A 27,588-nucleotide genomic window follows, 5' to 3' on the forward strand; every position below is an offset into this window, starting at 1 on the left:
GGGGGGGAAATATTCGTTTCTCTAAATACCCGGCTATGTGTAAACGTGGTCTCAGTCTGGTTGGTTTGGTGTGTTCACACCTGCACAAATGAACCGAACTGAGGGGACAAACCAACCTCAGTTTGATTGAACCGAACCAAACAGGACAGGTGTGAACGCAACCTGCCGTTACATCTGATCCCTGAAGAGATGGAGCAGTCATCACTGATCACACTGTGATTAGAACAACATCACTTCATTAATGGTTCTAATCATTGATCTGTCAGTTTGATAAATATCTGAAACCCAGGAGTGAGGGTGTGCCTCATGTCTCACAGTCTGCCTCGGTCATTTACCTTTGTACTAACGTTAGCTAGCTGCACCAGGCAGTAACATCTGTCATCACTCACCAACACCACAGCTGTCTGTCTTGTTTCTTCATCTTCATCAGGATTATTGATTATTGATTACTGATGTTTTAGGGTCAAATTAATGTAGGTCGCCTGCTGGCTATCGTTAACTAAACAAAGTGCAGATGCTAACTTAGTTCATGAACAAACAAAGTAAAAGTATCAGTAAGTGATGAAGGTCCTAGCGCCACCCCCTGACAATAATAGTAAACATGTAACGTTAGCACTCCTGAATGTTATTAAATATCATTACCAGTTTAAAGTTGGTTAGTTATTGATAACCTAACACATGTAGCCGCTAACAGCAGGTAGCATTTAGCTATCTAGAGACACAATCTGTTTGGACTCCTGTAACGAGGTAAACAAACAAACACGTCTAGATAAAATCTGAATCTGGTGGGAGGATTTTTCAGTCAAAGGTGAAACAACAAAGATACGATGGGTTATAGTTTGATTTGACCCCCAATAATACCTACGGCCCATTCTCATTCTGAAGTCATCAAATACCGGCACTTTGTCAGTGAGCTAAGCCTCAGACACTGACACCAAAAGCAACCTGTCGCAGTGGTGTGATATGCCACAGGATGGCGTCAGTTTGAAACACTGCCAGTGACGACATGATATAAGGAGCTGAACGGTCGCTATAGAGCAGGCGGGAGGGGAAGTGGACAGGTCCAACAAACACTGGACTTTGGCTTGGGAGCTGGTCACTTCCTGTATGAACATAGAGCCAAAGTATGTTTTTTTCGAAACCATGTGTTTTTGTTGATGTCCACGGCGTTGGTTTCAGCGTCCCGCAACGTCAACAGCAGACGCAGGAAGACACCTAGAACGTGATACGTAGAGATGACAGTCCTCTGACAAAGCGGCGATGTGTGATGAGTTGAATGTTGGGACTAAAGTCTGGCTCAAATGCTAAATTCAAATGTCGTCAGTGACGTCATGACTTTTCCTTCCTTTATAGTTTCCTTGAAAACAACCAGGAAACAGAGTTTAATCATCTCAACAGATTTACAGCTGCCTGATGCCTTGTTAATGTCTTGTCATTAGCGTCTTGTCATTAGTGTCCTCATTAGCACTGACAGCCTGCTGCTCAGAGTTCATCGATTCTTCATCTGAGTCCATTTCAAGGTTCCTTATCAAATATTTCCAGTGCAGCTGTTCGGAGGTGACATCTGTGTTGGCGTTAGCGCCCCCTGCGGGCTGCAGAGGTCTGTTCCCTCAGTCTGAGCAGTTTGTCCTGCAGGTGGAGCTAACAGGAAGATGATGGAGTCATTAACATCTACGGGGTTCATCCTCTGAGGAGCAGGAAGCAGATCAGGAAATTTCAGAACTTTTTGTCAAAGAATAATTATGACATCTGCTGTCCGTCAGCTGAGGTAACTGTACGTGATATTTCTCTGCGTCCATATTCAGGCTCCGCCTCCAGCTTGTTGAACATAATATATACATTAACTGCTGATGAGAACAATAAACTAATAATATTCACTGATTCTGACAATTAAGGAACATTTTCAACTAGTGTCTGCATCGTCAAAATTTTCTCCAGACTTTGTTTTTATGTTGTTTACTTCCTGTGACAGTTTGAGGTCGTGACTAATCTGGGCTCTGTTTTTATGACGTTCTCCTCTCCTCAGTCGGACCACTCCTGGTCCTCGGGTTCAGACTCCTCCTCTGATTCGCTGTACTCTACGGCAATGCGTCGCGACAGGATGGTGGCGACATCATTTCCTGTGGGCTCTCGTTTCTTTGCTTCCTCCTGCTCACGCTGCTCCTGAACCTTCCTCAACTGGATCCCTGCAGACCAGAAGGAAACAGAACCTCAATGACAAGTTAGACCACAGCACAGTAAAGGGCTGATCACACCTACAGTTGGCGCTAGAAACGCGGATGCTTCAAAGACGCTTGAAATGCCTGAAACGCCCTTTCAATGAGCGCTCCTTACTAGGAGCACCTGTAGAGCGGGGATGTGTGCACAACCGGGTGATCAAAACATTGAAAATGGACCCAAGACAGAGCGATGGTGCTACTGGCGCCTGACGCCCCAACTTTCAGCGTCTACAAACTTGCGTCTAAAAAGACGCCAGTAAGATGCTTGTCATAAAAAATGCTTGAAAACCAGTCAGATGCGCTGTATCACAGGGAATCTTACTGGCGTCTTGTTTCTAGCACTCCTTGTAGGTGTGATCGCCCCCTAACTCTGGTTCTTTGAGTTCTGGATGACCTGCAGAGACAGGATGTAACTCTGGTTCTATGAGTTCTGGATGACCTGTAGAGACAGAATGTAACTCTGGTTCTATGAGTTCTAGATGACCTACAGAGACAGGATGTAACTCTGGTTCTTTGAGTTCTGGATGACCTGCAGAGACAGAATGTAACTCTGGTTCTATGGGTTCTAGATGACCTACAGAGACAGGATGTAACTCTGGTTCTATGGGTTCTAGATGACCTACACAGACAGGATGTAACTCTGGTTCTTTGAGTTCTGGATGACCTGCAGAGACAGAATGTAACTCTGGTTCTATGAGTTCTAGATGACATACAGAGACAGGATGTAACTCTGGTTCTATGGGTTCTAGATGACCTACAGAGACAGGATGTAACTCTGGTTCTTTGAGTTCTGGATGACCTGTAGAGACAGAATGTAACTCTGGTTCTATGGGTTCTAGATGACCTACAGAGACAGGATGTAACTCTGGTTCTTTGAGTTCTAGATGACCTACAGAGACAGGATGTAACTCTGGTTCTATGAGTTCTAGATGACCTACAGAGACAGGATGTAACTCTGGTTCTATGGGTTCTAGATGACCTACAGAGACAGGATGCAACTCTGGTTCTATGAGTTCTAGATGACCTACAGAGACTGGATGTAACTCTGGTTCTATGAGTTCTAGATTACCTACAGAGACAGGTTGTAACTCTGGTTCTATGGGTTCTAGATGACCTACACAGACAGGATGTAACTCTGGTTCTATGAGTTCTAGATGACCTACAGAGACAGGATGTAACTCTGGTTCTATGGGTTCTAGATGACCTACAGAGACAGGTTGTAACTCTGGTTCTATGAGTTCTAGATGACCTACAGAGACAGGATGTAACTCTGATTCTATGGGTTCTAGATGACATACAGAGACAGAATGTAACTCTGGTTCTATGAGTTCTAGATGACCTACAGAGACAGGATGTAACTCTGGTTCTTTGAGTTCTAGATGACCTACAGAGACAGGATGTAACTCTGGTTCTATGGGTTCTAGATGACCTACAGAGACAGGATGTAACTCTGGTTCTATGAGTTCTAGATGACCTACAGAGACAGGATGTAACTCTGATTCTATGGGTTCTAGATGACCTACAGAGACAGAATGTAACTCTGGTTCTATGAGTTCTAGATGACCTACAGAGACAGGATGTAAATCTGGTTCTTTGAGTTCTAGATGACCTACAGAGACAGGATGTAACTCTGGTTCTATGGGTTCTAGATGACCTACAGAGACAGAATGTAACTCTGGTTCTATGAGTTCTAGATGATCTACAGAGACAGGATGTAACTCTGGTTCTTTGAGTTCTAGATGACCTACAGAGACAGGATGTAACTCTGGTTCTATGAGTTCTACATGATCTACAGAGACAGGATGTAACTCTGGTTCTATGAGTTCTAGATGACCTACAGAGACAGGATGTAACTCTGGTTCTATGAGTTCTAGATGACCTACAGAGACAGGATGTAACTCTGGTTCTATGGGTTCTAGATGACCTACAGAGACAGAATGTAACTCTGGTTCTATGAGTTCTAGATGACCTACAGAGACAGGATGTAACTCTGGTTCTTTGAGTTCTAGATGACCTACAGAGACAGGATGTAACTCTGGTTCTATGGGTTCTAGATGACCTACAGAGACAGGTTGTAACTCTGGTTCTATGGGTTCTAGCTGACCTACAGAGACAAGATGTAACTCTGGTTCTATGGGTTCTAGATGACCTACAGAGACAGGATGTAACTCTGTTTCTATGGGTTCTGGCTGACCTACAGAGACAGGATGTAACTCTGTTCTATGAGCTCTAGATGACCTACAGAGACAGGATGTAACTCTGTTCTATGAGCTCTAGATGACCTACAGAGACAGGATGTAACTCTGGTTCTATGAGTTCTAGATGACCTACAGAGACAGGATGTAACTCTGGTTCTTTGAGTTCTAGATGACCTACAGAGACAGGATGTAACTCTGGTTCTATGAGTTCTAGATGACCTACAGAGACAGGATGTAACTCTGGTTCTTTGAGTTCTAGATGACCTACAGAGACAGGATGTAACTCTGGTTCTATGGGTTCTAGATGACCTACAGAGACAGGATGTAACTCTGGTTCTATGGGTTCTAGATGACCTACAGAGACAGGATGCAACTCTGGTTCTATGAGTTCTAGATGACCTACAGAGACTGGATGTAACTCTGGTTCTATAAGTTCTAGATTACCTACAGAGACAGGTTGTAACTCTGGTTCTATGGGTTCTAGCTGACCTACAGAGACAAGATGTAACTCTGGTTCTATGGGTTCTGGCTGACTTACAGAGACAGGATGTAACTCTGGTTCTATGAGTTCTAGATGACCTACAGAGACAGGATGTAACTCTGGTTCTATGGGTTCTGGATGACCTACAGAGACAGGATGTAACTGTGGTTCTATGGGTTCTGGATGACCTACAGAGACAGGATGTAGCTCAGGATGTTTACAGTATAACAGCTGACCTCGGCGTATCGCAGCCAGCAGGTCACTACGGGCGTCGTTCATCGGAAAGTTTGGTCCACCTGAAGGCTTCCTGCCATCTGTCGCCGGTGGCACCGGAGGTGCATTGGCCGAGGGTGGGGCCTGGCCTCCGGGGCGTGAGGGGGAGGGGGCATAGTTGGCTGGGGGGGGTGGGGGAGGGGAGGGGCTGTAGGGCCGAGAGAGGACAGCAGCGCCACCTGGAGGCGAAGACATGAAGGGACTCCAGCTGCTGCACACCAAACACACACTACAGAAAGTAACAACAAAAGAGTTAATACAACAACATGTCTGTTACCTTGGATACCAGGAGCAGCTGCTGGATGCAGCGGTGTTGCCATGGCAGCAGTGTTGTTGGGGAATGCCATCTGTCCAGCTGATGGCATGAGAGGGGGGGGTGGTGGGGGGGCCGGAGGGATCTGATGGTCACTGAAGAGAGACCGAGGTCAAAGGTCAATCATGAGTCACATGATGAAACCGTTAACACTGTGTGTGTGTGTGTGTGTGTATGTGTGTGTGTGTGTGTGTGTGTGTGTACTTGGCCTCCTTGGCAGTATTAGGCCGTGCTCCATTCTGATTGGCTGAGCCGGCGAGTGGTGGCTGGTGGTGGTGATGATGCGGCTGGTTGCGGCCCAGTGAGTGCTGGCGCACGGTTGCTGTGGTGACTGCAGAGGATGCAGAGGCAGGTCGAAGGGCGCGGTCCAGCGACTGAGTCTGACCACTTCCACCTGTGGCCACTGTGACGTGATCCTTCCCATCATGCCCCTGGGCGTCATGGTGGTGAGCAGTGGAGAGGAAAGACGTGTCGTCTGACATCCCTGACCTGGAGGAGGGAGGATGGCGGTTAACGAGGTGTGACGGTTCAGTTCAGGTCATCAGGATTGTCCTGCTGAGGACCGACGGAACATTTCGTCAACTGTTTTTATTACAGAACATTCCAAACACTATACAAACACTGAATACACACGCTCCCATAATGCAACAGGTCTTCTTCTATGTGATCGAAAACAGAAATTATTGTTTGGTCCTTGAACACATCATGTGTCACAAACGGCGATCATGATTAGTGCTGACTGCTGATCAGAGGTCAGAGAACACTGTGGAGGAGGTCTCTGGACAGACTGTTTGAAATGTGAGCTTGATGCTCGAAGGAGCTGAAATGACCAATAAAAAACATTTTGACCCATTGGACTTTTTCCCTGACCTGTCAGAATAAGTGAAACTAAAACCAGGAGGTGACACTTCCATCAGCTGCTCCGCCGTCCTTCAGACATGTTTCTGTCAGAAACATACAAACAAGTTTATCTATGAGATCGTTAATGATAAGCGACGTATCACGGAGTGGCCGCACTTTTCAAAGGGCCATTTTGACGTGGTCACACTTTAATGTGCAGGAGGTTACGGTCGACTGGCAACAGGAAGCATATTAGAGTCCGTCCCTTGAAGTGATTGTGTCTGACAGGCAGTGAATTCTTCCTGATAAGGGAGAGTAACTAATGGGAGATCAGATGACCTCACCGTGAGTTTTGACCTGCTCTTGCTGACTGCAGACATCGATGGCACCTGAGCACAAGGGGGAGCTACTGAGCCATAGTCTGAGTAAGAATGACCTGTGTCGTGTCGCATTTGCTGTGTAGATGTGGGACAGTTAAACAGAGGCGGCGTTAAAACCCTGTAAAATAAGTCCTGTGTTAGAGTCCCTGTCCCTGGTCTGGGATGGACATGTCTCTCAGATTAGAGAACGGATGACTCCAGAGCGTTAAAATTGTAAAGGAAACTGGTGTCTTCGGCAGACGGATTGGAGCCACAAACTGAAGGGAGGAGCCCGGTTAAAATCCTGCTTTAGTATTTGGGATGTCTGGTCAGAAGTGTCATCACAGCCCACATGGATTCTAACATTCCCAACACAGGGATTTCTCCAGGAGGCCTTGATTTTAGCCACCTTAGCACCTTGGAAACAGCTGATCGTCTTCTGATGTGCCTCACAATTGAGTCACTGATGACCAGGGGGTTGGGGGAGCAGCTGGTGAGCAGATGGAAGAGGATGGTCCGAGGAGCGAGGACCAGGGCCCACCATAGCCCAAGTGAAGTTAATCTTCAGCAGGAAGTAGAGCCCCTTGGAGCCGGAGTGTAAATTGGCTTTGATTGCAGGGCGTGGGCTGAGGGGGCAGCCCAGGAGAGTTTGCTGGGTAGGCTGTGGGGGATGTGGAGCCCCTGGACCCATGTGGCATCATGGGTGGTGGAGGAGACTGTGGACTCTTAGTCAATGGAGGGAAGTCGTGTTCATCAAGGATATCGTACCAATTCTCCAGCTGGATATTGCAGGCTGAGGGACTGCAAATAGGAAGTCCACCCTTCCTTTTGTGTTCACCGACCACAGTCCAGGACTCCGGAGTGGAGTTGACTGGAGCTTTGGGTTTAGCTCCAAGCCTGACCCAGCGTTCCTCAGAGCCGACAGCTGGAGCAGGAACAGGAGCAGCAGCGGCTGAGGCGGCGACAGCAGAGTGGAGAATAGTGGAGTCCAACCCTCCACTATCAATGGCGATGGTTTGTGCCAGGCCGAACATGATGGTGTCTGAAGATTGTTTTTTTATTAAATAACGATCCCATTGTGACTAAAAGCACACATCCAGTGAAACGTAGAGTCAAAACACTGAGGATCTAAAGTTACAGCAGAGCTCTCTGCGACACAGCAACAGACACCTGACACCATTTATCAATCAATCAATTTTATTTATAAAGCCCAATATCACAAATCACAGTTTGCCTCACAGGGCTTTACAGCATACAACATCCCTCTGTCCTTATGACCCTCACAGCTGATCAGGAAAAACTCCCCAAAAAAACCTTTAACAGGGAAGCCCTGTGAGGCAAACTGTGATTTGTGATATTGGGCTTTATAAATAAAATTGACTGATTGATTGATTGATTGAAATATAAATATTACTCAGGAAGCTGTTAAAGCCAATTCACCTGTCAGGTGACATTGAACCGTCTGAGGTGTGGTAAGGTGATGGTGTCACTCGAGCGTCTGGACGGAGCTCCTTGTCGTACGCCATCAGGTTCCACTCCTGCCGCCTGTTCCGAGCTTTCCGAACCTTCACAGGAAGAACGACAAGTTTGTTAACGATGAATTCTGAATGACAGAAACTCGAGAACGATGACACTCACCTTCTTCACCTCCCGTCCTGAAGACTCCTCCACATGCTTCTGCTCCTACACACAAAAACACGCTGTTTCAGGCAGGAAGTGATGTAAGGAAACACTCAGAGAGACAGAGACAGACAGAGACAGACGGAGACACAGACAGAGACTAGGGCTGTCCCGAATACCATTTTTTATTGTATTTGAATATTCGTTCACGGGGGGGGGGGGGGGGGGGTTCGGACCTAATTGTATTGCGGAGTTTTGCACAGAGGCGACCAGATCTTTGCTCTCAAACCACAACAAATGTGATCACACAACAGTCTCCTTCAGTACATTATTCTATGCTTTCTTTTGATTTTCACATTGGCTAGTGTAGAGGCAAAAATCGGTGCCTGGAATTGGGCCTGTAGGCTCCCGACCTTGTCCTCCACTTGACTTCTCAGTTGTCCTCTGACGTCAGTCTGGTACCTTGGATTCAGCTAAGTATACTCAAAGAAAACACTGGAGACAGGCAGAGTCCGATGCAGTCGAGTTTAATGTGTTCAATTTGTTTAATTTGTCTTCTGATTAAATCGGAACCGTTGAAACAAGTTGTAGGAAGCCTCTGCGAGTAATTGGTTGCTGGCAGACACTCTGTGCTGCAATAAAATGGTTAATCAGCAGTGCCGTGCACTGTAGAGCCGATGCGCTGCTGGTTCTGCCGGCCTGAATAGAATATAATGTCTATAGCCTTACTGTTGTGTACAGCCTTATAGACTGAGCTGAGTAGTGATGAGTAGGTCGACCCGTAACCCACGTGACCTGCAAATGGACCTGCGGGTCGGGCAGCAGTGATCGTCTGTTAAATCGGTCTGTAAATGATATTTTGACATTATTGGCTATTACTCATGGCATCTGAAGGTACTGATGCGTTGAGCAGGTGACAGTCCGCGGTCGTTTTCAAAACACACTTGTGTCACGCACTCCAAAAGAAACTTGTTGAAACTTTAAACAATAATTTATTGTACAAAACGGGGGAAACAAACGTTGACAAAAACGGTTCCATAATTCATATTAAATTCAAAAGATAACGAAAAAACAGCTACAAGTTAGAGGGAATAGTGATAAAGTGATAAAACTTGGCATTGATCCACAGCCTCAGACGGATGTGCTCAAGCGTGCCGTGCGCACAAGCTCCGTTGGTAGGCTATACTATATTTTCACATTTTAAAAATGCAATTTAAAAGTTTGGATTTTTATTGATAACCTACATTTACCAACAACAAAAAGACTGCATTTAGCACCAAAAAAATATGTAAAAAAAAAAAAAAAAGTAGATAAAAAAACGAATATCGAATACCAAATTTTCATAACGAATACCTACCCATAGAAACGAATATTCGAATATCCGAATATTTGGGTACAGCCCTAACAGAGACACAGACAGACAGAGACACAGACAGACAGAGACACAGACAGACCTTCTGTCGTCTCTTCTCTTTGCGTTTATTCTCGGTGGCCTGCAGCATCTTTTCCCTCCAGAGGCTGAAGAAGTACGATGGGTCGGTGTAGAACTTCAGACCGTCCTTCTTATCGTCCCTGCACACACACACACACACACACACACACACACACACACACATCCAAAGTTTTGATTGGTTCAGGTTGGATCAGCTGCAGCCAATAACACAGGAGGATATTAAAAACACTGACAAAAACAAAAGCCGTTTCTCAATATGTGTTCTTGTGGACTTGTGACACGTCATCAGTCACAGCCCAAGTACTGTTCCAATTCAAAGTTCACATCTGGCCAAGTTCAGTCCAAATTCCCGGATGTGTTCTCGCCACACCCATTTCACCGGGGATGCATCGGAGCAGACTTGTGTGGACTTCAGACAGCCAGGTATCCCAGCATGCATTTCGCAACAATCATCGGAAAATGACAAGTGAGGGAAAGGCGCACAACTGTAAGCCATAATTACCGATATGTTACTGTTGTTTTGTCACAGAATGTAGTGTTTTCATGCGTAGTTTAAACGTCAGACCCGTGGTCGATGTTTTAATATAGAGTCCAGTTGAATGTGAGGTCCTGCTAGATGACAGCGGTGTCAACGCTCATGTGTTTATGAGCTCATAGATAATAAATGTGTGTATGAGCGCTCAGGCTGCCCCACCGAGAGCAGCCTCTCTCGGGTAGTCCTTTTGAAATTTGTGGCTGATATCTCTGTAGTGGTTAAATATGAAATGTAGTTCGTTTGGGGAATGTCTAATGGGCAACATTCAGTCTCAGTATAAGATATATTCTTATATTATTAAATGTTGTAACATGTTATTGTTCTTTGCATTCTTTTGCTTATTTATGTGTTTTTACCATACAATAATGATTTTAAGAATTTATTGTAATTTATTTATTGTATTTAAAGATTAATTGTATTTACTGGATCCAGAGGTGTTAGCCAACTATAGACCAATATCTAATCTTCCCTTTATGTCAAAGATCCTTGAGAAAGTAGTCGCAGACCAGCTGTGTGATTTTCTCCATGATAATAATTTATTTGAGGAATTTCAGTCAGGATTTAGAGTGCATCATAGCACTGAGACAGCACTAGTTAAAATTACAAATGACCTTCTGATTGCTTCAGACAAAGGACTCGTCTCTGTACTTGTTTTAGATCTTAGTGCGGTGTTTGACACAATTGACCATCAAATTCTACTGCAGAGACTGGATCACTTAATTGACCTAAAAGGTTCTGCACTAAGCTGGTTTAAATCTTATTTATCTGATCGTTTTCAGTTTGTTGACGTTCATAATGAATCATCCTTACGTACCAAAGTTTGTTTTGGAGTTCCGCAAGGTTCTGTGCTCGGACCAATCCTATTTACTCTATATATGCTTCCTTTAGGTAACATCATTAGAAATCACTCTATAAATTTCCATTGTTATGCGGATGATACTCAGTTGTATTTATCAATGAAGCCAGAAGAAAGTAATCAATTAATTAAACTCCATAACTGCCTTAAAGACATAAAAACTTGGATGAGCACCAATTTCCTGATGTTAAATTCAGACAAAACTGAAGTTATTGTTCTTGGCCCCAAACAACTCAGAGACTCTTTATCTGATGACATAGTTTCTCTAGATGGCATTGCTCTGGCCTCTAGCACTACCGTAAGAAACCTCGGAGTAATATTTGATCAAGATTTGTCTTTTAATTCTCATGTAAAACAAACTTCACGGACTGCATTTTTTCATCTGCGTAATATTGTGAAAATTAGGCCTATCCTGACCCGAAAAGATGCAGAAAAATTGGTCCATGCTTTTGTTACCTCTAGGCTGGATTACTGTAACTCTCTATTATCAGGTAGCTCTAGTAAGTCCTTAAAAACTCTCCAGCTAATTCAGAATGCAGCAGCACGTGTACTAACAGGAACTAAGAAACGAGATCATATTTCTCCTGTTTTAGCTTCTCTGCACTGGCTCCCTGTAAAATCCAGAATTGAATTTAAAATCCTACTGTTAACTTATAAAGCTCTAAATGGTCAAGCTCCGTCATATCTTAGAGAGCTCATAGTGCCATATTATCCCACCAGAACACTGCACTCTGAGAACGCAGGGTTACTCGTGGTCCCTAAAGTCTCCAAAAGTAGATCAGGAGCCAGAGCCTTCAGCTATCAGGCTCCTCTCCTGTGGAATCATCTTCCTGTTACGGTCCGGGAGGCAGACACCGTCTCCACATTTAAGACTAGACTTAAGACTTTCCTCTTTGATAAAGCTTATAGTTAGGGCTGGCTCAGGCTTGCCCTGTACCAGCCCCTAGTTAGGCTGACTTAGGCCTAGTCTGCCGGAGGACCCCCTATAATACACCGGGCACCTTCCCTCCTTTTCTCTCTTTCTGTCTCTCTCTCTCGTATTCTATTACTGCATCTTGCTAACTCGTCCATTCTGGATGTCACTAACTTGGCTTCTTCTCCGGAGCCTTTGTGCTCCACTGTCTCTCAGATTAACTCATATCACAGCGGTGCCTGGACAGCGTGACGTGTGTGGTTGTGCTGCTGCCGTGGTCCTGCCAGATGCCTCCTGCTGCTGCTGCCATCATTAGTCATTAGTCATACTTCTACTGTTATTATACACATATGACTATTGTCACACATGTATACTGCCAGATATTAATACATACTTTCAACATATTTTACCACAGTAGCCAGAATTATAACTATAATATTATTACTTTCAATAACGTTGTTGTAAGCTACTGTCATTACCTGCATATCTGTCTCTGTCTCTCTCTCTGTCTCATTGTGTCATGTGGATTACTGTGAATTTATTATGCTGATCTGTTCTGTACGACATCTATTGCACGTCTGTCTGTCCTGGAAGAGGGATCCCTCCTCAGTTGCTCTTCCTGAGGTTTCTACCGTTTTTTTCCCCGTTAAAGGGTTTTTTGGGGAGTTTTTCCTGATCAGCTGTGAGGGTCATAAGGACAGAGGGATGTCGTATGCTGTAAAGCCCTGTGAGGCAAATTGTGATTTGTGATATTGGGCTTTATAAATAAAATTGATTGATTGATTGAATTGAGTATTTATTCAACAGCATTTTAAATATTGATTATCTGATATGAATTGTATACCTGATGTCTGAATAAACTTTTCCTCTTCACATCTGACCTGTTTGATCCATTTATATTGGTGAGGACAGACTAAATGAGAAACTGCTGTCAGTGTAATCCAGTACAGTTCAACAGCACCACAATCTACAACTCAACACTTCAATAAAATGTCAGACTGAATATTAAACTGCTGTTGTTTTTTCTACCAAGTAAACTGTCACATCTCCATAAAAATGTAGACAGAAAGCATAATGATGAGACAAATGCAGTGATGGACAGTAACTAAGTATATTTACTCAAGTAGCCACTGTACTTAAGTACAAATTTGATGTACTTTGGGTATTTCCATTTACTGAGAGGGAAATACTGTACATTGTACTCAAGCTACATTTATTTGATAGCTATAGTTACTTTCAGATAGTTTGTTTTATATGTTGTTGTTTCATAATTACAAGTTGCTGTGTGTTGTTATAGATCAGACTAGTGCACCAGTGACAGCTGTTAAAATTAGTTCTACCATGACAACATTTAAATGCTGCTCACATGAAGCCTACGTTGATCAATTAATACTCAATACATATTCATGTATATGATGATCACAACACTTGAAATTGGGTCACTCTGCATCATGAGTACTTTTAACTTTAATTTTAAGTAGTCCTACATTTTGCTGACAATACCCAGATATTTTTACTCAAATCAGATTTGGTATGCAGCACTTTGACTTGTGACTGAGTTTTTGTTCTTTGTTGTGATATTCCTGGGTACTTTGTCCACAACTGGACAAACATATCGAACAGACATGCAAGCATCGCATGTCTCATCCTCATCCTCATCCTCCGCTGTCTTTCTGGGATCTGCCTCCTCAGTTGGGCAGCCTCCTCCTCAGCCTGCAGGTACAGCAGTCCTGCTGCAATAACTGTGCCAAGACGCCTTCTCCGATCCATGTCCGCTACTGATTTTTGATTTCCATCTCGCCAATGCTCACGATCACAATAACCACCAACTCTCCACAAACTTTTCCCCCCGCACTTTTGATTATAATCAGAAGCCAGCTGCGGGGAAAAGGTTTTAAAAGAAAAAGGTTTTATGAAAATATTTTGGCTATTTATATGTTTTTGTGTGTCAGTTAGCCTATATATGTTGAAACGTTAAAAACATATAGGCCTATATATTAATTTCTCATAATGTCTATGCAAAGACGCAGGGCTGGGCTGTGTTTACATTGTTTTATTCTAAATGCATACAACACAGTACAACAGCCAAGGCGTGGACTTGCCAAGTCCACAAGTCCAAACTGCCGAAATTGAGTATTGAGAAATGGCTAAAGTCTGCTTCAACACGCAGACATCACTTCCTGTTGGTCTGAATGAGCTGAGCTGATTGGCTAGAGAGGTTTAGACCGACCTGTAAGGTGTCAGGATGTTGAGGGGCGGGGTTTAGACCAACCTGTAAGGAGTCAGGACGTTGAGACCGACCTGTAAGGAGTCAGGATGTTGAGGGGCGGGGTTGAGACCGACCTGTAAGGAGTCAGGATGTTGAGGGGCGGGGTTTAGACCGACCTGTAAGGAGTCAGGACGTTGAGGGGCGGGGTTTAGACCAACCTGTAAGGAGTCAGGATGTTGAGGGGTGGTGGTTTGTCGCAGCGTTGGTACATTTCCAGAACAGGGTTGAGGATGGAGCTCCGTGACACCACCTGCTGGTCCTGGATGGTGCTGCTCCTGAAAGCCTTCCTCATGTTGATGTCCTGCAGAGACACTATGACATAAACAGGTGTGTTAGGACACTGCAGGTGAAGAGGGAATCAGCCTAGGGTCACTGTCTGACTGATGATGACAATGATGATGGTGATGGTGATGAAGATGATGACTAACCTTCCTCCACGGTGGAGTCCAGCTGTGTGACCTTGACAGCCAGCAGGTCCACACGCTCCTGCAGGCTGCTCATCCTCAGGTAGAAGCTGTTGGCCTCTGTGAACAGCTCACTGAAGATGTCCTCCGCATGACGACCTGCACACAGTCAACAACACACCAAGCCCGTGTTACACTGCAGTGATGTCACACAGATGCCAGACAGACTGTAACCTGCTGCAGTTCACCTGTGACTCACCTGAGAGTCTGACCTCACCTCACTTGTTAGTGGACGTCCAATCAGAAGACAGAGACCATCAGAGAGTCAGAACGTCTTACAGTGAGGTCATCTCTTAGGTCTCCACAGAAAACAATGAACACATTGACTGATCAATTGATTGATTGACTGACTGACTGACTGACTGACTGACTGGGACCATTGGTCTGAAATCAGAAAACCATCAAACCACCTTCATGGTATTGGGATTGAAATAAAATCAATAATCCAGTAGAAGTGATGATGATGATGGTACAGTCTAGTACGGTCTGGTGCAGTCTGGTGTGGTCTGGTACGGTGTGGTACGGTCTGGTCTAGTATGGTATGGTACGGTCTAGTAAGGTGTGGTACAGTCTTGTACAGTCTGCTGCAGTCTGGTACAGTCCGGTATGGTCTGGTGCGGTCTGGTACGGTCTGGTGCAGTCCGGTACGGTCTGGTGCAGTCTGGTGCGGTCTGGTACAGTCTGGTACAGTCTGGTATGGTCTGGTGCGATCTGGTACGGTTTGGTACGGTGTGGTACAGTGTGGTGCTGTGTGGTACAGTCTGGTCTGGTATGGTCTGGTACAGTCCGGTACAGTCTAGTACGATCTGGTATGGTCTGGTGCGGTGTGGTATGGTCTACTACGGTCTGGTCTGGTACAGTCTGGTATGGTGTGGTACGGTCTGGTGTGGTCTAGTACAGTCTGGTCAATCAATCAATCAATTTTATTTATAAAGCCCAACATCACAAATCACAATTTGCCTCACAGGGCTTTACAGCATACGACATCCCTCTGTCCTTATGACCCTCACAGCTGATCAGGAAAAACTCCCAAAAAAAACCTTTAACGGGGAAAAAACGGTAGAAACCTCAGGAAGAGCAACTGAGGAGGGATCCCTCTTCCAGGACGGACAGACGTGCAATAGATGTCGTACAGAACAGATCAGCATAATAAATTAACAGTAATCCGTATGACACAATGAGACAGAGAGAGAGAGAGAGAGAGACAGAGAGAGAGAGAGAGACAGAGAGAGAGAGAGAGAGAGAGAGAGAGAGAGAGAGAGAGAGAGATGCAGGACAGATGGTAATGACAGTAGCTTACAACAACATTAATGAAAGTAATAATATTATAGTTATAGTTCTGGCTACTGTGGTACAATATGTTGAAAGTATGTATTAATATCTGGCAGTATACATGTGTGACAATAGTCATATGTGTATAATAACAGTAGAAGTATGACTAATGACTAATGATGGCAGCAGCAGCAGGAGGCATCTGGCAGGACCACGGCAGCAGCACAACCACACACGTCACGCTGTCCAGGCACCGCTGTGATATGAGTTAATCTGAGAGACAGTGGAGCACAAAGGCTCCGGAGAAGAAGCCGAGTTAGTGACATCCAGAATGGCCGAGTTAGCAAGATGCAGTAATAGAATACGAGAGAGAGAGAGAGAGAGAGAGAGAGAGAGAGAAGGAGAGAAGGTGCCCGGTGTATTATAGGGGGTCCTCCGGCAGACTAGGCCTAAGTCAGCCTAACTAGGGGCTGGTACAGGGCAAGCCTGAGCCAGCCCTAACTATAAGCTTTATCAAAGAGGAAAGTCTTAAGTCTAGTCTTAAATGTGGAGACGGTGTCTGCCTCCCGGACCGTAACAGGAAGATGATTCCACAGGAGAGGAGCCTGATAGCTGAAGGCTCTGGCTCCTGATCTACTTTTGGAGACTTTAGGGACCACGAGTAACCCTGCGTTCTCAGAGCGCAGTGTTCTGGTGGGATAATATGGCACTATGAGCTCTCTAAGATATGACGGAGCTTGACCATTTAGAGCTTTCTAAGTTAACAGTAGGATTTTAAATTCAATTCTGGTTTACTGGTCTGGTACAGTCTGGTCTGGTCTGGTACAGTCTGGTACGGCCTTTTGCAGTCTAGTATGGGTGTGGTACAGTCTGGGGCGGTCTAGTATGGTCTAGTATGGTCTGGTCTGGTACGGTCTGGTATGGTGTGGTCTGGTACAGTCCGGTACGGTCTACTACAGTCTGGTCTGGTACGGCCTGGTATGGTCTGGTATGGTCTAGTACAGTCTGGTCTGGTACGGTCTGGTACGGTGTGCTACGGTGTGGTACGGTCTAGTATGGTGTGGTACGGCCTGGTCTGGTACGGTCTGGTGCGGTCTAGTACGGTCTAGTATTATCTGGTCTGGTACGGTGTGGTAGGGTCTGGTGCAGTCTAGTATGGTCTGGTCTGGTATGGTCTGGTACGGTGTGGTATGGTCTGGCGCGGTCTAGTATGGTCTGATACGGTGTTGTACAGTCTGGTGCGGTCTAGTACGGTCTAGTACAGTTTGGTCTGGTGCGGTGTGGTATTGTCTGGTTCTAGACTGATACAGTCTGGTATCGTCTGGTCTGGATGTTCTGGTCTGGACGTTCTGGTACGGTCTGGTCTGGTATGATCTGGTACGGACTGGTCTGGTATGGTCTGGTCTGGTATGGTCTGGTACGATCTGGTACAGTCTGGTCTGGTACGGTCTGGTCTGGTATGGTCTGGTATGGTCTGGTACGATCTGGTACAGTCTAGTCTGGTATGGTCTGTCTGGTATGGTCTGGACGGTCTGGTACAGTCTGGTCTGGTATGGTCTGCTGCAGTCTGGTCTAGTACGGTCTGGTCTGGTATGGTCTGAACGGTCTGGTACAGTCTGGTCTGGTATGGTCTGGTCTGGTACGGGTCTAGTCTGGTATGGTCTGGATGGTCTGGTACAGTCTGGTCTGGTACGGTCTGGTCTGGTACGGGTCTGGTCTGGTATGGTCTGGTGCAGTCTGGTCTAGTACGGTCTGGTCTGGTATGGTGTGGACGGTCTGGTACAGTCTGGTTTGGTATGATCTGGTCTGGTACGGTCTGGTCTGGTATGGTCTGGTCTGGTATGGTCTGGTGCAGTCTGGTCTAGTACGGTCTGGTCTGGTATGGTTTGGACGGTCTGGTCTGGTATGGTCTGGACGGTCTGGTACGGTCTGGTCTGGTACGGTCTGGTCTGGACGGTCTGGTACAGTCTGGTCTGGTACGGTCTGGTACGGTGTGGTACGGTCTAGTATGGTGTGGTACGGCCTGGTCTGGTACCGTCTGGTGCGGTCTAGTACGGTGTGGTAGGGTCTGGTGCGGTCTAGTATGGTCTGGTCTGGTACGGTCTGGTGCGGTCTAGTACGGTCTAGTATTATCTGGTCTGGTACAGTGTGGTAGGGTCTGGTGCGGTCTAGTATGGTCTGGTCTGGTACGGTGTGGTATGGTCTGGTACGGTCTAGTATGGTCTGGTCTGGTATGGTCTGATACGGTGTCATACGGTCTGGTGCAGTCTAGTACGGTCTAGTACAGTTTGGTCTGGTGCGGTGTGGTATTGTCTGGTTCTAGACTGATACAGTATGGTATCGTCTGGTCTGGACGTTCTTGTACGGTCTGGTCTGGTATGATCTGGTACGGACTGGTCTGGTCTGGTATGGTCTGGTCTGGTATGGTCTGGTATGGTCTGGTATGATCTGAAACAGTCTAGTCTGGTCTGGTCTGGTATGGTCTGGACGGTCTGGTACAGTCTAGTCTGGTATGGTCTGGTCTGGTGCAGTCTGGTCTAGTACGGTCTGGCCTGGTATGGTCTGGTCTGGTATGGTCTGGTGCAGTCTGGTCTGGTACGGTCTGGTCTGGTATGGTCTGGTGCAGTCTGGTCTAGTACGGTCTGGTCTGGTATGGTCTGGACGGTCTGGTACAGTCTGGTCTGGTACGGTCTGGTCTGGTACGGGTCTGGTCTGGTATGGTCTGGACGGTCTGGTACAGTCTGGTCTGGTATGGTCTGGTCTGGTACGGGTCTGGTATGGTCTGGTGCAGTGTGGTCTAATAAGGTCTGGTCTGGTATGGTGTGGACGGTCTGGTACAGTCTGGTCTGGTATGGTCTGGTCTGGTATGGTCTGGTACAGTCTGGTCTGGTCTGGTCTGGTACAGTCTGGTCTGGCATGTGTCCATCCAGTTATCGGTGCAGCTGCTGGGAGCTGCTGATAGAAGTTACAGTAATAACCATCAGCACTCACTGAGTCCGCCCAGCTGTTTGATGACGGCAGCCAGCGTGCTGTTGGTCACACACTCCAGCTCACTGGCGACCCCATCAGGCAGAGCGCCGCGACACAGATACCTGGGCTCAATAATCCGCTTCACCAACGGCATGGCTTACCTGGAGACAGAGAGGGGGGGGGTCGTCAGGTGATAACAGGTCTGGTCACCAGCTGTTCACTAATCGAAAGACGGTTTGATCCCGGCTCCACCGCTCTGCATGTCAAAGTACCCTTGAGCAAGATACTGAACCCAACACTGATCCTGACAGTGACATCAGTGTGTTAAAGACTGAGCAGCTGGTGGCACCTTGTAGCCTGTAGTGTGTGTGTGTGTGTGACTGTGTGTGTGACTGTGTGTGTGACTGTGTGTGTGTCTGTGTGTGTGACTGTGTGTGTGTCTGTGTGACAGACACAGACACACAGACACACACACAGTCACACACACAGACACACAGACAGACACACAGACACACAGACAGACACACAGACACACAGACAGACACACAGACACACAGACACACAGACAGACAGACAGACACACAGACAGACAGACAGACAGACACACAGACACAGACAGACAGACACACAGACAGACAGACAGACACACAGACACACTGACAGACACACAGACACACAGACACACAGACAGACACACAGACAGACAGACAGACAGACACACAGACAGACAGACAGACAGACAGACACACAGACAGACAGACAGACAGACACACAGACAGACAGACAGACAGACACACAGACACACTGACAGACACACAGACACACAGACACACAGACACACAGACAGACAGACAGACAGACACACAGACAGACAGACACACAGACAGACAGACACACAGACAGACACACAGACAGACAGACACACAGACAGACACACAGACAGACAGACAGACAGACACACAGACAGACAGACAGACACAGACACACAGACAGACAGACAGACAGACAGACACACAGACAGACAGACAGACACACAGACAGACACACAGACACACAGACAGACAGACAGACAGACACAGACACACAGACAGACACACAGACAGACAGACACACAGACAGACAGACACACAGACACACAGACAGACAGACAGACAGACAGACACACAGACAGACACACACACACAGACAGACAGACAGACAGACAGACAGACACACACAGACAGACACACACAGACAGACAGACAGACACACAGACACAGACACACAGACACACAGACACACAGACAGACAGACACACAGACAGACACACAGACACACAGACAGACAGACAGACACAGACACACAGACAGACACACAGACAGACAGACAGACACACAGACACACAGACAGACAGACACACAGACAGACAGACAGACAGACACACAGACACACAGACACACAGACAGACACACACACACAGACAGACACACACACACAGACAGACAGACACACACACAGACAGACAGACACACAGACAGACACACAGACAGACAGACAGACACACAGACAGACACACACACACACAGACAGACAGACACACAGACAGACACACAGACAGACAGACACACAGACAGAGACACAGACAGACAGACAGACATACAGACAGACAGACACACAGACAGACACACAGACACACAGACAGACAGACACAGACACACAGACACACAGACAGACAGCAGTCTGGATGTGGCAGATGGTAACACTAATCAGTCAGTAGCTATTGCTGTTATTATTGTTGTTTACTATAATGCAAAACAGACTTCCTGTCTCTTCTTTCACCTCCTTTTACAGCTCCGCTGCTGAAACAGTGGTAACCATGGAAACCAGTCCTCCTGTACATACTGAGCATGCTCAGACACTCACTCACACACACCATCTGATCCTGCAGTCTTTGTGGGGACCAGTTGATCCCTGTTTCTGGTTCTGATCCTTATCGGAGTTCCAACAGAACATCACATGATGTGTTCATGGACCGTCAGAAATGTGAAAATCCAACGATAATTTCTGATGTTAGAGGTTCTGACTGAAAACGACCTCCAAACCCACGGAGAGATTTTGTCTAAAAACTGTCTGTAAGCCCCGCCCTTATGTCAACAAGTAAAATGTAAGTCCCTCCCCAGTGTTTGTAAAAATACGCCTCGTCCTTTTCGTTCCACCCCTCCCCCCTCATCAATAACGAACAGTCCCTTAGCACGAGCTAATGCAGCACAACATGATGTCTTCACTACTCGTCATATTTCGTCACCTGAGCAGAAGCATCGCAGCAGCAAACGTCTGACACCGAGCCGTTCATCTCATACTGACACTGAAACGTCTCCACTCTGTCGTTAAACCTATTACTGTTGGCTAATGTTAGCCGTGTGATGCTAACAGCCATGTCACTGTGTGGCTCCTTCCGGCAGTAGCAGCCTGATGATCAACAGAGAATGCTCTTTTGAACGCAGCTCTACAATCAAATCAGATTTGACCTGTTTGACCTGCAGGAAGGAGTTAGCATGCTAGCATGTTAGCACCTCCTGTTTCCTGGTCTTGAAGTCAAGATGTGTGAAATAATGTCTGTAGTTAACACCAGCTGAAGAGACGTTGATAAATACCTCACTGTCAGTTACAGCTTTATGTGTCTCTGACAAGATGAGACTACAGGACGTCATCATGCCCAACACGACTTTACAGTCTCACTGTGGTGGTGATGGTAAGTCATGTGACTGTGGTGATGGTAAGTCATGTGACTGTGGTGACGTTAAGTCATGTGACTGTGGTGATGGTAAGTCATGTGACTGTGGTGATGGTAAGTCATGTGACTGTGGTGACGTTAAGTCATGTGACTGTGGTGATGGTAAGTCATGTGACCGTGGTGACGTTAAGTCATGTGACTGTGGTGATGGTAAGTCATGTGACTGGTGACATTAAGTCATGTGACCGTGGTGACGTTAAGTCATGTGACTGTGGTGACGGTAAGTCATGTGACTGTGGTGACATTAAGTCATGTGACTGGTGACATTAAGTCATGTGACCGTGGTGACGGTAAGTCATGTGACTGTGGTGACATTAAGTCATGTGACTGGTGACGTTAAGTCATGTGACTGGTGACATTAAGTCATGTGACTGGTGACATTAAGTCATGTGACCGTGGTGACATTAAGTCATGTGACTGTGGTGACGGTAAGTCATGTGACCGTGGTGACATTAAGTCATGTGACTGGTGACATTAAGTCATGTGACCGTGGTGATGTTAAGTCATGTGACCGTGGTGATGTTAAGTCATGTGACCGTGATGACATTAAGTCATGTGATCGTGGTGACATTAAGTCATGTGACCGTGGTGATGTTAAGTCATGTGACCGTGATGACATTAAGTCATGTGACCGTGGTGATGGTAAGTCATGTGACCGTGGTGATGGTAAGTCATGTGACTGTGGTGACATTAAGTCATGTGACTGTGGTGACGGTAAGTCATGTGACTGGTGACATTAAGTCATGTGACCGTGGTGACATTAAGTCGTGACCATGGTGACATTAAGTCATGTGACTGGTGACATTAAGTAATGTGACCGTGGCGACGTTAAGTCATGTGACTGTGGCAACATTAAGTCATGTGACTGTGGCGACGTTAAGTCATGTGACCGTGGTGACGTTAAGTCATGTGACCGTGGTGACGTTAAGTCATGTGACTGTGGTGACATTAAGTCATGTGACCGTGGCGACGTTAAGTCATGTGACTGTGGCAACGTTAAGTCATGTGACTGTGATGACGTTAAGTCATGTGACTGGTGACATTAAGTCATGTGACCGTGATGACGGTAAGTCATGTGACTGTGATGACATTAAGTAATGTGACTGGTGACATTAAGTCATGTGACCGTGGTGACGTTAAGTCATGTGACTGGTGACATTAAGTAATGTGACCGTGGCGACGTTAAGTCATGTGACAGTGGTGACGTTAAGTCATGTGACTGGTGACATTAAGTAATGTGACCGTGGCGACGTTAAGTCATGTGACTGTGGCAACATTAAGTCATGTGACTGTGGCGACGTTAAGTCATGTGACCGTGGTGACGTTAAGTCATGTGACCGTGGTGACGTTAAGTCATGTGACCGTGGCGACGTTAAGTCATGTGACTGTGGCAACGTTAAGTCATGTGACTGTGATGACGTTAAGTCATGTGACTGGTGACATTAAGTCATGTGACCGTGGCGACGTTAAGTCATGTGACCGTGGTGACGTTAAGTCATGTGACTGTGGTGACATTAAGTCATGTGACCGTGGCGACGTTAAGTCATGTGACTGTGGCAACATTAAGTCATGTGACTGTGATGACGTTAAGTCATGTGACTGGTGACATTAAGTAATGTGACCGTGGCGACGTTAAGTCATGTGACTGTGGCAACATTAAGTCATGTGACTGTGGCGACGTTAAGTCATGTGACCGTGGTGACGTTAAGTCATGTGACCGTGGTGACGTTAAGTCATGTGACCGTGGCGACGTTAAGTCATGTGACTGTGGCAACGTTAAGTCATGTGACTGTGATGACGTTAAGTCATGTGACTGGTGACATTAAGTCATGTGACCGTGGCGACGTTAAGTCATGTGACCGTGGCGACGTTAAGTCATGTGACTGTGGCAACATTAAGTCATGTGACTGTGATGACGTTAAGTCATGTGACTGGTGACATTAAGTAATGTGACTGTGGCGACGTTAAGTCATGTGACCGTGGTGACGTTAAGTCATGTGACTGTGGTGACATTAAGTCATGTGACTGGTGACATTAAGTAATGTGACCATGGTGACGTTAAGTAATGTGACTGTGGTGACGTTAAGTCATGTGACCGTGGTGACATTAAGTCATGTGACTGTGGTGACATTAAGTCATGTGACCGTGGTGATGTTAAGTCATGTGACCGTGGTGATGTTAAGTCATGTGACCGTGGTGACATTAAGTCATGTGACCATGGTGACGTTAAGTCATGTGACTGTGGTGACATTAAGTCATGTGACCGTGGTGATGGTAAGTCATGTGACTGGTGACATTAAGTAATGTGACCGTGGCGATGTTAAGTCATGTGACTGTGGTGACGGTAAGTCATGTGACCGTGGTGACATTAAGTCATGTGACTGTGGTGACGTTAAGTCATGTGACCGTGGTGATGGTAAGTCATGTGACCGTGGTGACATTAAGTCATGTGACCGTGGTGACGTTAAGTCATGTGACCGTGGTGACAGTACGTCATGTGACCGTGGTGACGTTAAGTCATGTGACTATGGTGACATTAAGTCATGTGACGTTGGTGACAGTACGTCATGTGACCGTGGTGACATTAAGTAATGTGACCGTGGTGACGTTAAGTCATGTGACCGTGGTGACGTTAAGTCATGTGACCGTGGTGACGTTAAGTCATGTGACTGTGGTGACATTAAGTCATGTGACCGTGGTGATGGTAAGTCATGTGACTGGTGACATTAAGTAATGTGACCGTGGCGATGTTAAGTCATGTGACTGTGGTGACGGTAAGTCATGTGACCGTGGTGACATTAAGTCATGTGACTGTGGTGACGTTAAGTCATGTGACCGTGGTGATGGTAAGTCATGTGACCGTGGTGACATTAAGTCATGTGACCGTGGTGACGTTAAGTCATGTGACCGTGGTGACAGTACGTCATGTGACCGTGGTGACGTTAAGTCATGTGACTATGGTGACATTAAGTCATGTGACGTTGGTGACAGTACGTCATGTGACCGTGGTGACATTAAGTAATGTGACCGTGGTGACGTTAAGTCATGTGACCGTGGTGACGTTAAGTCATGTGACTGTGGTGACATTAAGTCATGTGACCGTGGTGATGTTAAGTCATGTGACCGTGGTGACAGTACGTCATGTGACCGTGGTGACGTTAAGTCATGTGACTGTGGTGACACTAAGTCATGTGACTGTGGTGACGTTAAGTCATGTGACCGTGGTGACATTAAGTCATGTGACCGTGGTGACGTTAAGTCATGTGACCGTGGTGATGGTAAGTCATGTGACTGTGGTGTAGTTAGTTTACAGCCTAACACCGGATTTCCACTGGATGCGTGTCCGTTGCAGAACGGCAGCGCTGGTTATCCGCTGCATGCTCGGCCATCCGTCAATACCCACCAGCTGCGTTTGCTGTGCGGTGCGGTGCAGCTCCGCTGGAAGACATCTCGGTGCACTGCCATGATTAATATCTCCTTGTCCATGGTGTTCACGGGGTGAAATGACGTCTGAAAACCTCTGACCTGTTGACTTCAGGCCTGCCTCCGCCCATTATGTAGTTTTCAAGGTGTAGTGCATGGAAATATGATCCACCGTGAACACTGTGTATTTTATTTTGAAAATTAACCGGATGTTTTATTGTGTTTCTGTGCACGACTTCCTGCTCCGCACGATCTGCTCTGTGCTGAATTGCTGCGTTGTGCTCCGGCATCCGGCAAAAATAGAAGTCCTGCGTATCTGCTGCGGAGGGCTCCAGAGCTGTGACGGAGCCGCAGCCAGTGGAAACACACACATTGACTAGAATTGAATCCTATCGGCTCCGCTGCTGTGCTGGAGCGCAGACGCAACCAACACACATCTGGTGGAAATAGGCCGTAACGTTAGCGTTGTACTTCAATAATCATAAAGTTTATTAGTGAAGATTATCTCTCTGAACAGAACGTGAAGGATCAGAAACATTTGTTTATTTTCTGTAATAATCCAAAATCCAATGGAACAATCTGATTGGCTGTTTGATGAGGGAACCAGGGCGACGCTGACCTCAGACGAACCCCGTCCCTACAGAACTCTGTGGTCTAATTATCAGTAAAGTTTTGGACAACATCACCCAGAATTCTCTAGGGTTGTTGCAATCATGACGTGACAGCATCGTGGAGGGACACGCCCCCCCCCAACATATACATACATTGATTGAAGGGTGTCTATGACGTCATGTAGTTGATAACAAATCAGGTAATCAAACACATCACTGAAGCAGTCTGGTTGCATTACGTCATGCAGTCGTTTCGGCAAAGTGTGTGTGTGTGTGTGTGTGTGTGTGTGCGCGCGCGCGCGCGCGCTCGGGCCTGTCCACACACAGCTGAACGATCGATCTGCGTCCATCAGTGACCGCTGATGATGTCATCGCTGGACCGGATGACTGACAGGTCTCTGATCAGTGTGTGTGTGTGTGTGTGTGTGTGTGTGCAGAGACTGTCACGAGCCACGGATCGATCACAGCTCTGATCCGTCGATAACTCGTCATCTCCAAACCGATAACGGATCGATGGGACTCACCGCGGGCTGAGGACACTTCCGCTCCGGTGTCCGCTTCGTCGTTTCGAGGTTCCTCCGTCACAGAGCGGCGGACACGAGACTCATCCTCCGATCCTCCGACCGGGAATGGATGCTGAGACGAGGAGGAGGAGGAGGAGGGAGCCAATCTGACTCTCCTTCTGACGCCTCATCGGAGCTGCTCGGCTTCTGCCGGAGAACTTCGGCCGCGTGGTGATGAAGAGGAGAGCAGCTCAAACAGACACCACATAGATGTGTGTGTGTGTGTGTGTGTGTGTGTGTGTGTATTATTGAAGTAGAAAGTGGTCTCTGGCACAACTTCACTGATTCACAAGGTGTATGGAGAGTGAGGAAACACTGGACAATGTCAAAAGAGCTCCAGCAACACTTGTGGTATGAAAAACAACTTTATTGACCGACACGTTTCGGCTTGTGGCCTCCATCAGGGTCATGTGTATTATTATTATTATTATTATTATATTATTATATAATTATTATTATAATAATTATTATTAATAATAATAATGATGATGTTATTATGATGATATTAATAAAATATAATATGGTGAGGTCCCTCTCACAGTGTTGCAGGTTTGCTGTTGTACAGTCCAGCGGTCAGCAGGGTGCAGTCCTGAGGTCTGGACTGTGAAGATGGATTTGGAGTCAGGAGGTAACCGGCCCCAGACAGTGAAACTTGGACCCCACCTCTCCTCCACCTGGACACTGAGTACAGGCTCCCCTTACGCAACAGTCTTGTTGTATTAATGTTGTTTGCTATGCAAACGCTAATTATCTGTACTTGTCTGCACATCAGAAGTAGCCCCTGCAATTTTGTTGTATATGTAGCATCCTTTTGTTCCTATGCAATGACAATAAAGGCTTTCTGTTCTATTCTACCTTCAGGGTTAACTCTGAGGGTCTCAGTACTATGAAGCCGGTTCTCTTTTTATCAGGATAAATTACCATGGTAACTGATGCTGAACAGCTGACCTGGGCCCTATTTCAGAGAGCAGGATCAATGAAACTCTGAGTTTGTTCAGCCTGAGATGAAACTCTGAGTTTTCCGTTTCACAAAGCCAGCTCAGTGTAACCCTGAGTCAGTTACTATGGTAACATACTCTGTGAAGCTAACCTGCTGAGTCACAGGTTTGCTTCATGTCAGCCTGAGGCTGAGCGTGTAGCAGGAAGTAGAAACATGGCGTGTCCTTTAGTGAATGAAGTGGTG

General features: G+C 46.4%; 1 protein-coding gene across 1 annotated transcript; it reads right to left on the bottom strand.

Annotated features, from left to right (window-relative positions):
• On the bottom strand, nucleotides 1–26,488 carry LOC117255871 (actin-binding protein WASF3-like). The gene is made up of 11 exons (XM_078166576.1): nucleotides 26,367–26,488; nucleotides 19,057–19,196; nucleotides 14,758–14,892; nucleotides 14,488–14,641; nucleotides 9,758–9,875; nucleotides 8,322–8,366; nucleotides 8,124–8,248; nucleotides 5,689–5,973; nucleotides 5,449–5,579; nucleotides 5,135–5,350; nucleotides 1–2,186 (listed from the first exon to the last, which is right to left on the bottom strand). Exons 2-11 carry the CDS (start codon nucleotides 19,187–19,189, stop codon nucleotides 2,023–2,025), a joined length of 1,506 nt encoding a protein of 501 aa, XP_078022702.1. The 5' UTR covers nucleotides 19,190–19,196; nucleotides 26,367–26,488; the 3' UTR covers nucleotides 1–2,022.
• Nucleotides 26,489–27,588: the final 1,100 nt, after the last annotated feature.

This window comes from Epinephelus lanceolatus, chromosome 3 (assembly GCF_041903045.1).
Source record: "Epinephelus lanceolatus isolate andai-2023 chromosome 3, ASM4190304v1, whole genome shotgun sequence".
Taxonomy (NCBI): domain Eukaryota; kingdom Metazoa; phylum Chordata; class Actinopteri; order Perciformes; family Serranidae; genus Epinephelus; species Epinephelus lanceolatus.

Excerpts from the sequence above, each read along its gene's own strand:
- LOC117255871 (XM_078166576.1), bottom strand. The coding sequence starts at position 19,189 with ATGCCGTTGGTGAAGCGGATTATTGAGCCCAGGTATCTGTGTCGCGGC. Across the intron at positions 9,876-14,487 it reads AACATCCTGACTCCTTACAG|GGACGATAAGAAGGACGGTC; the intron begins GTTGGTCTAAAC and ends GTGTGTGTGCAG. Across the intron at positions 5,974-8,123 it reads GGTTCAATGTCACCTGACAG|GTCAGGGATGTCAGACGACA; the intron begins GTGAATTGGCTT and ends TCCCTCCTCCAG.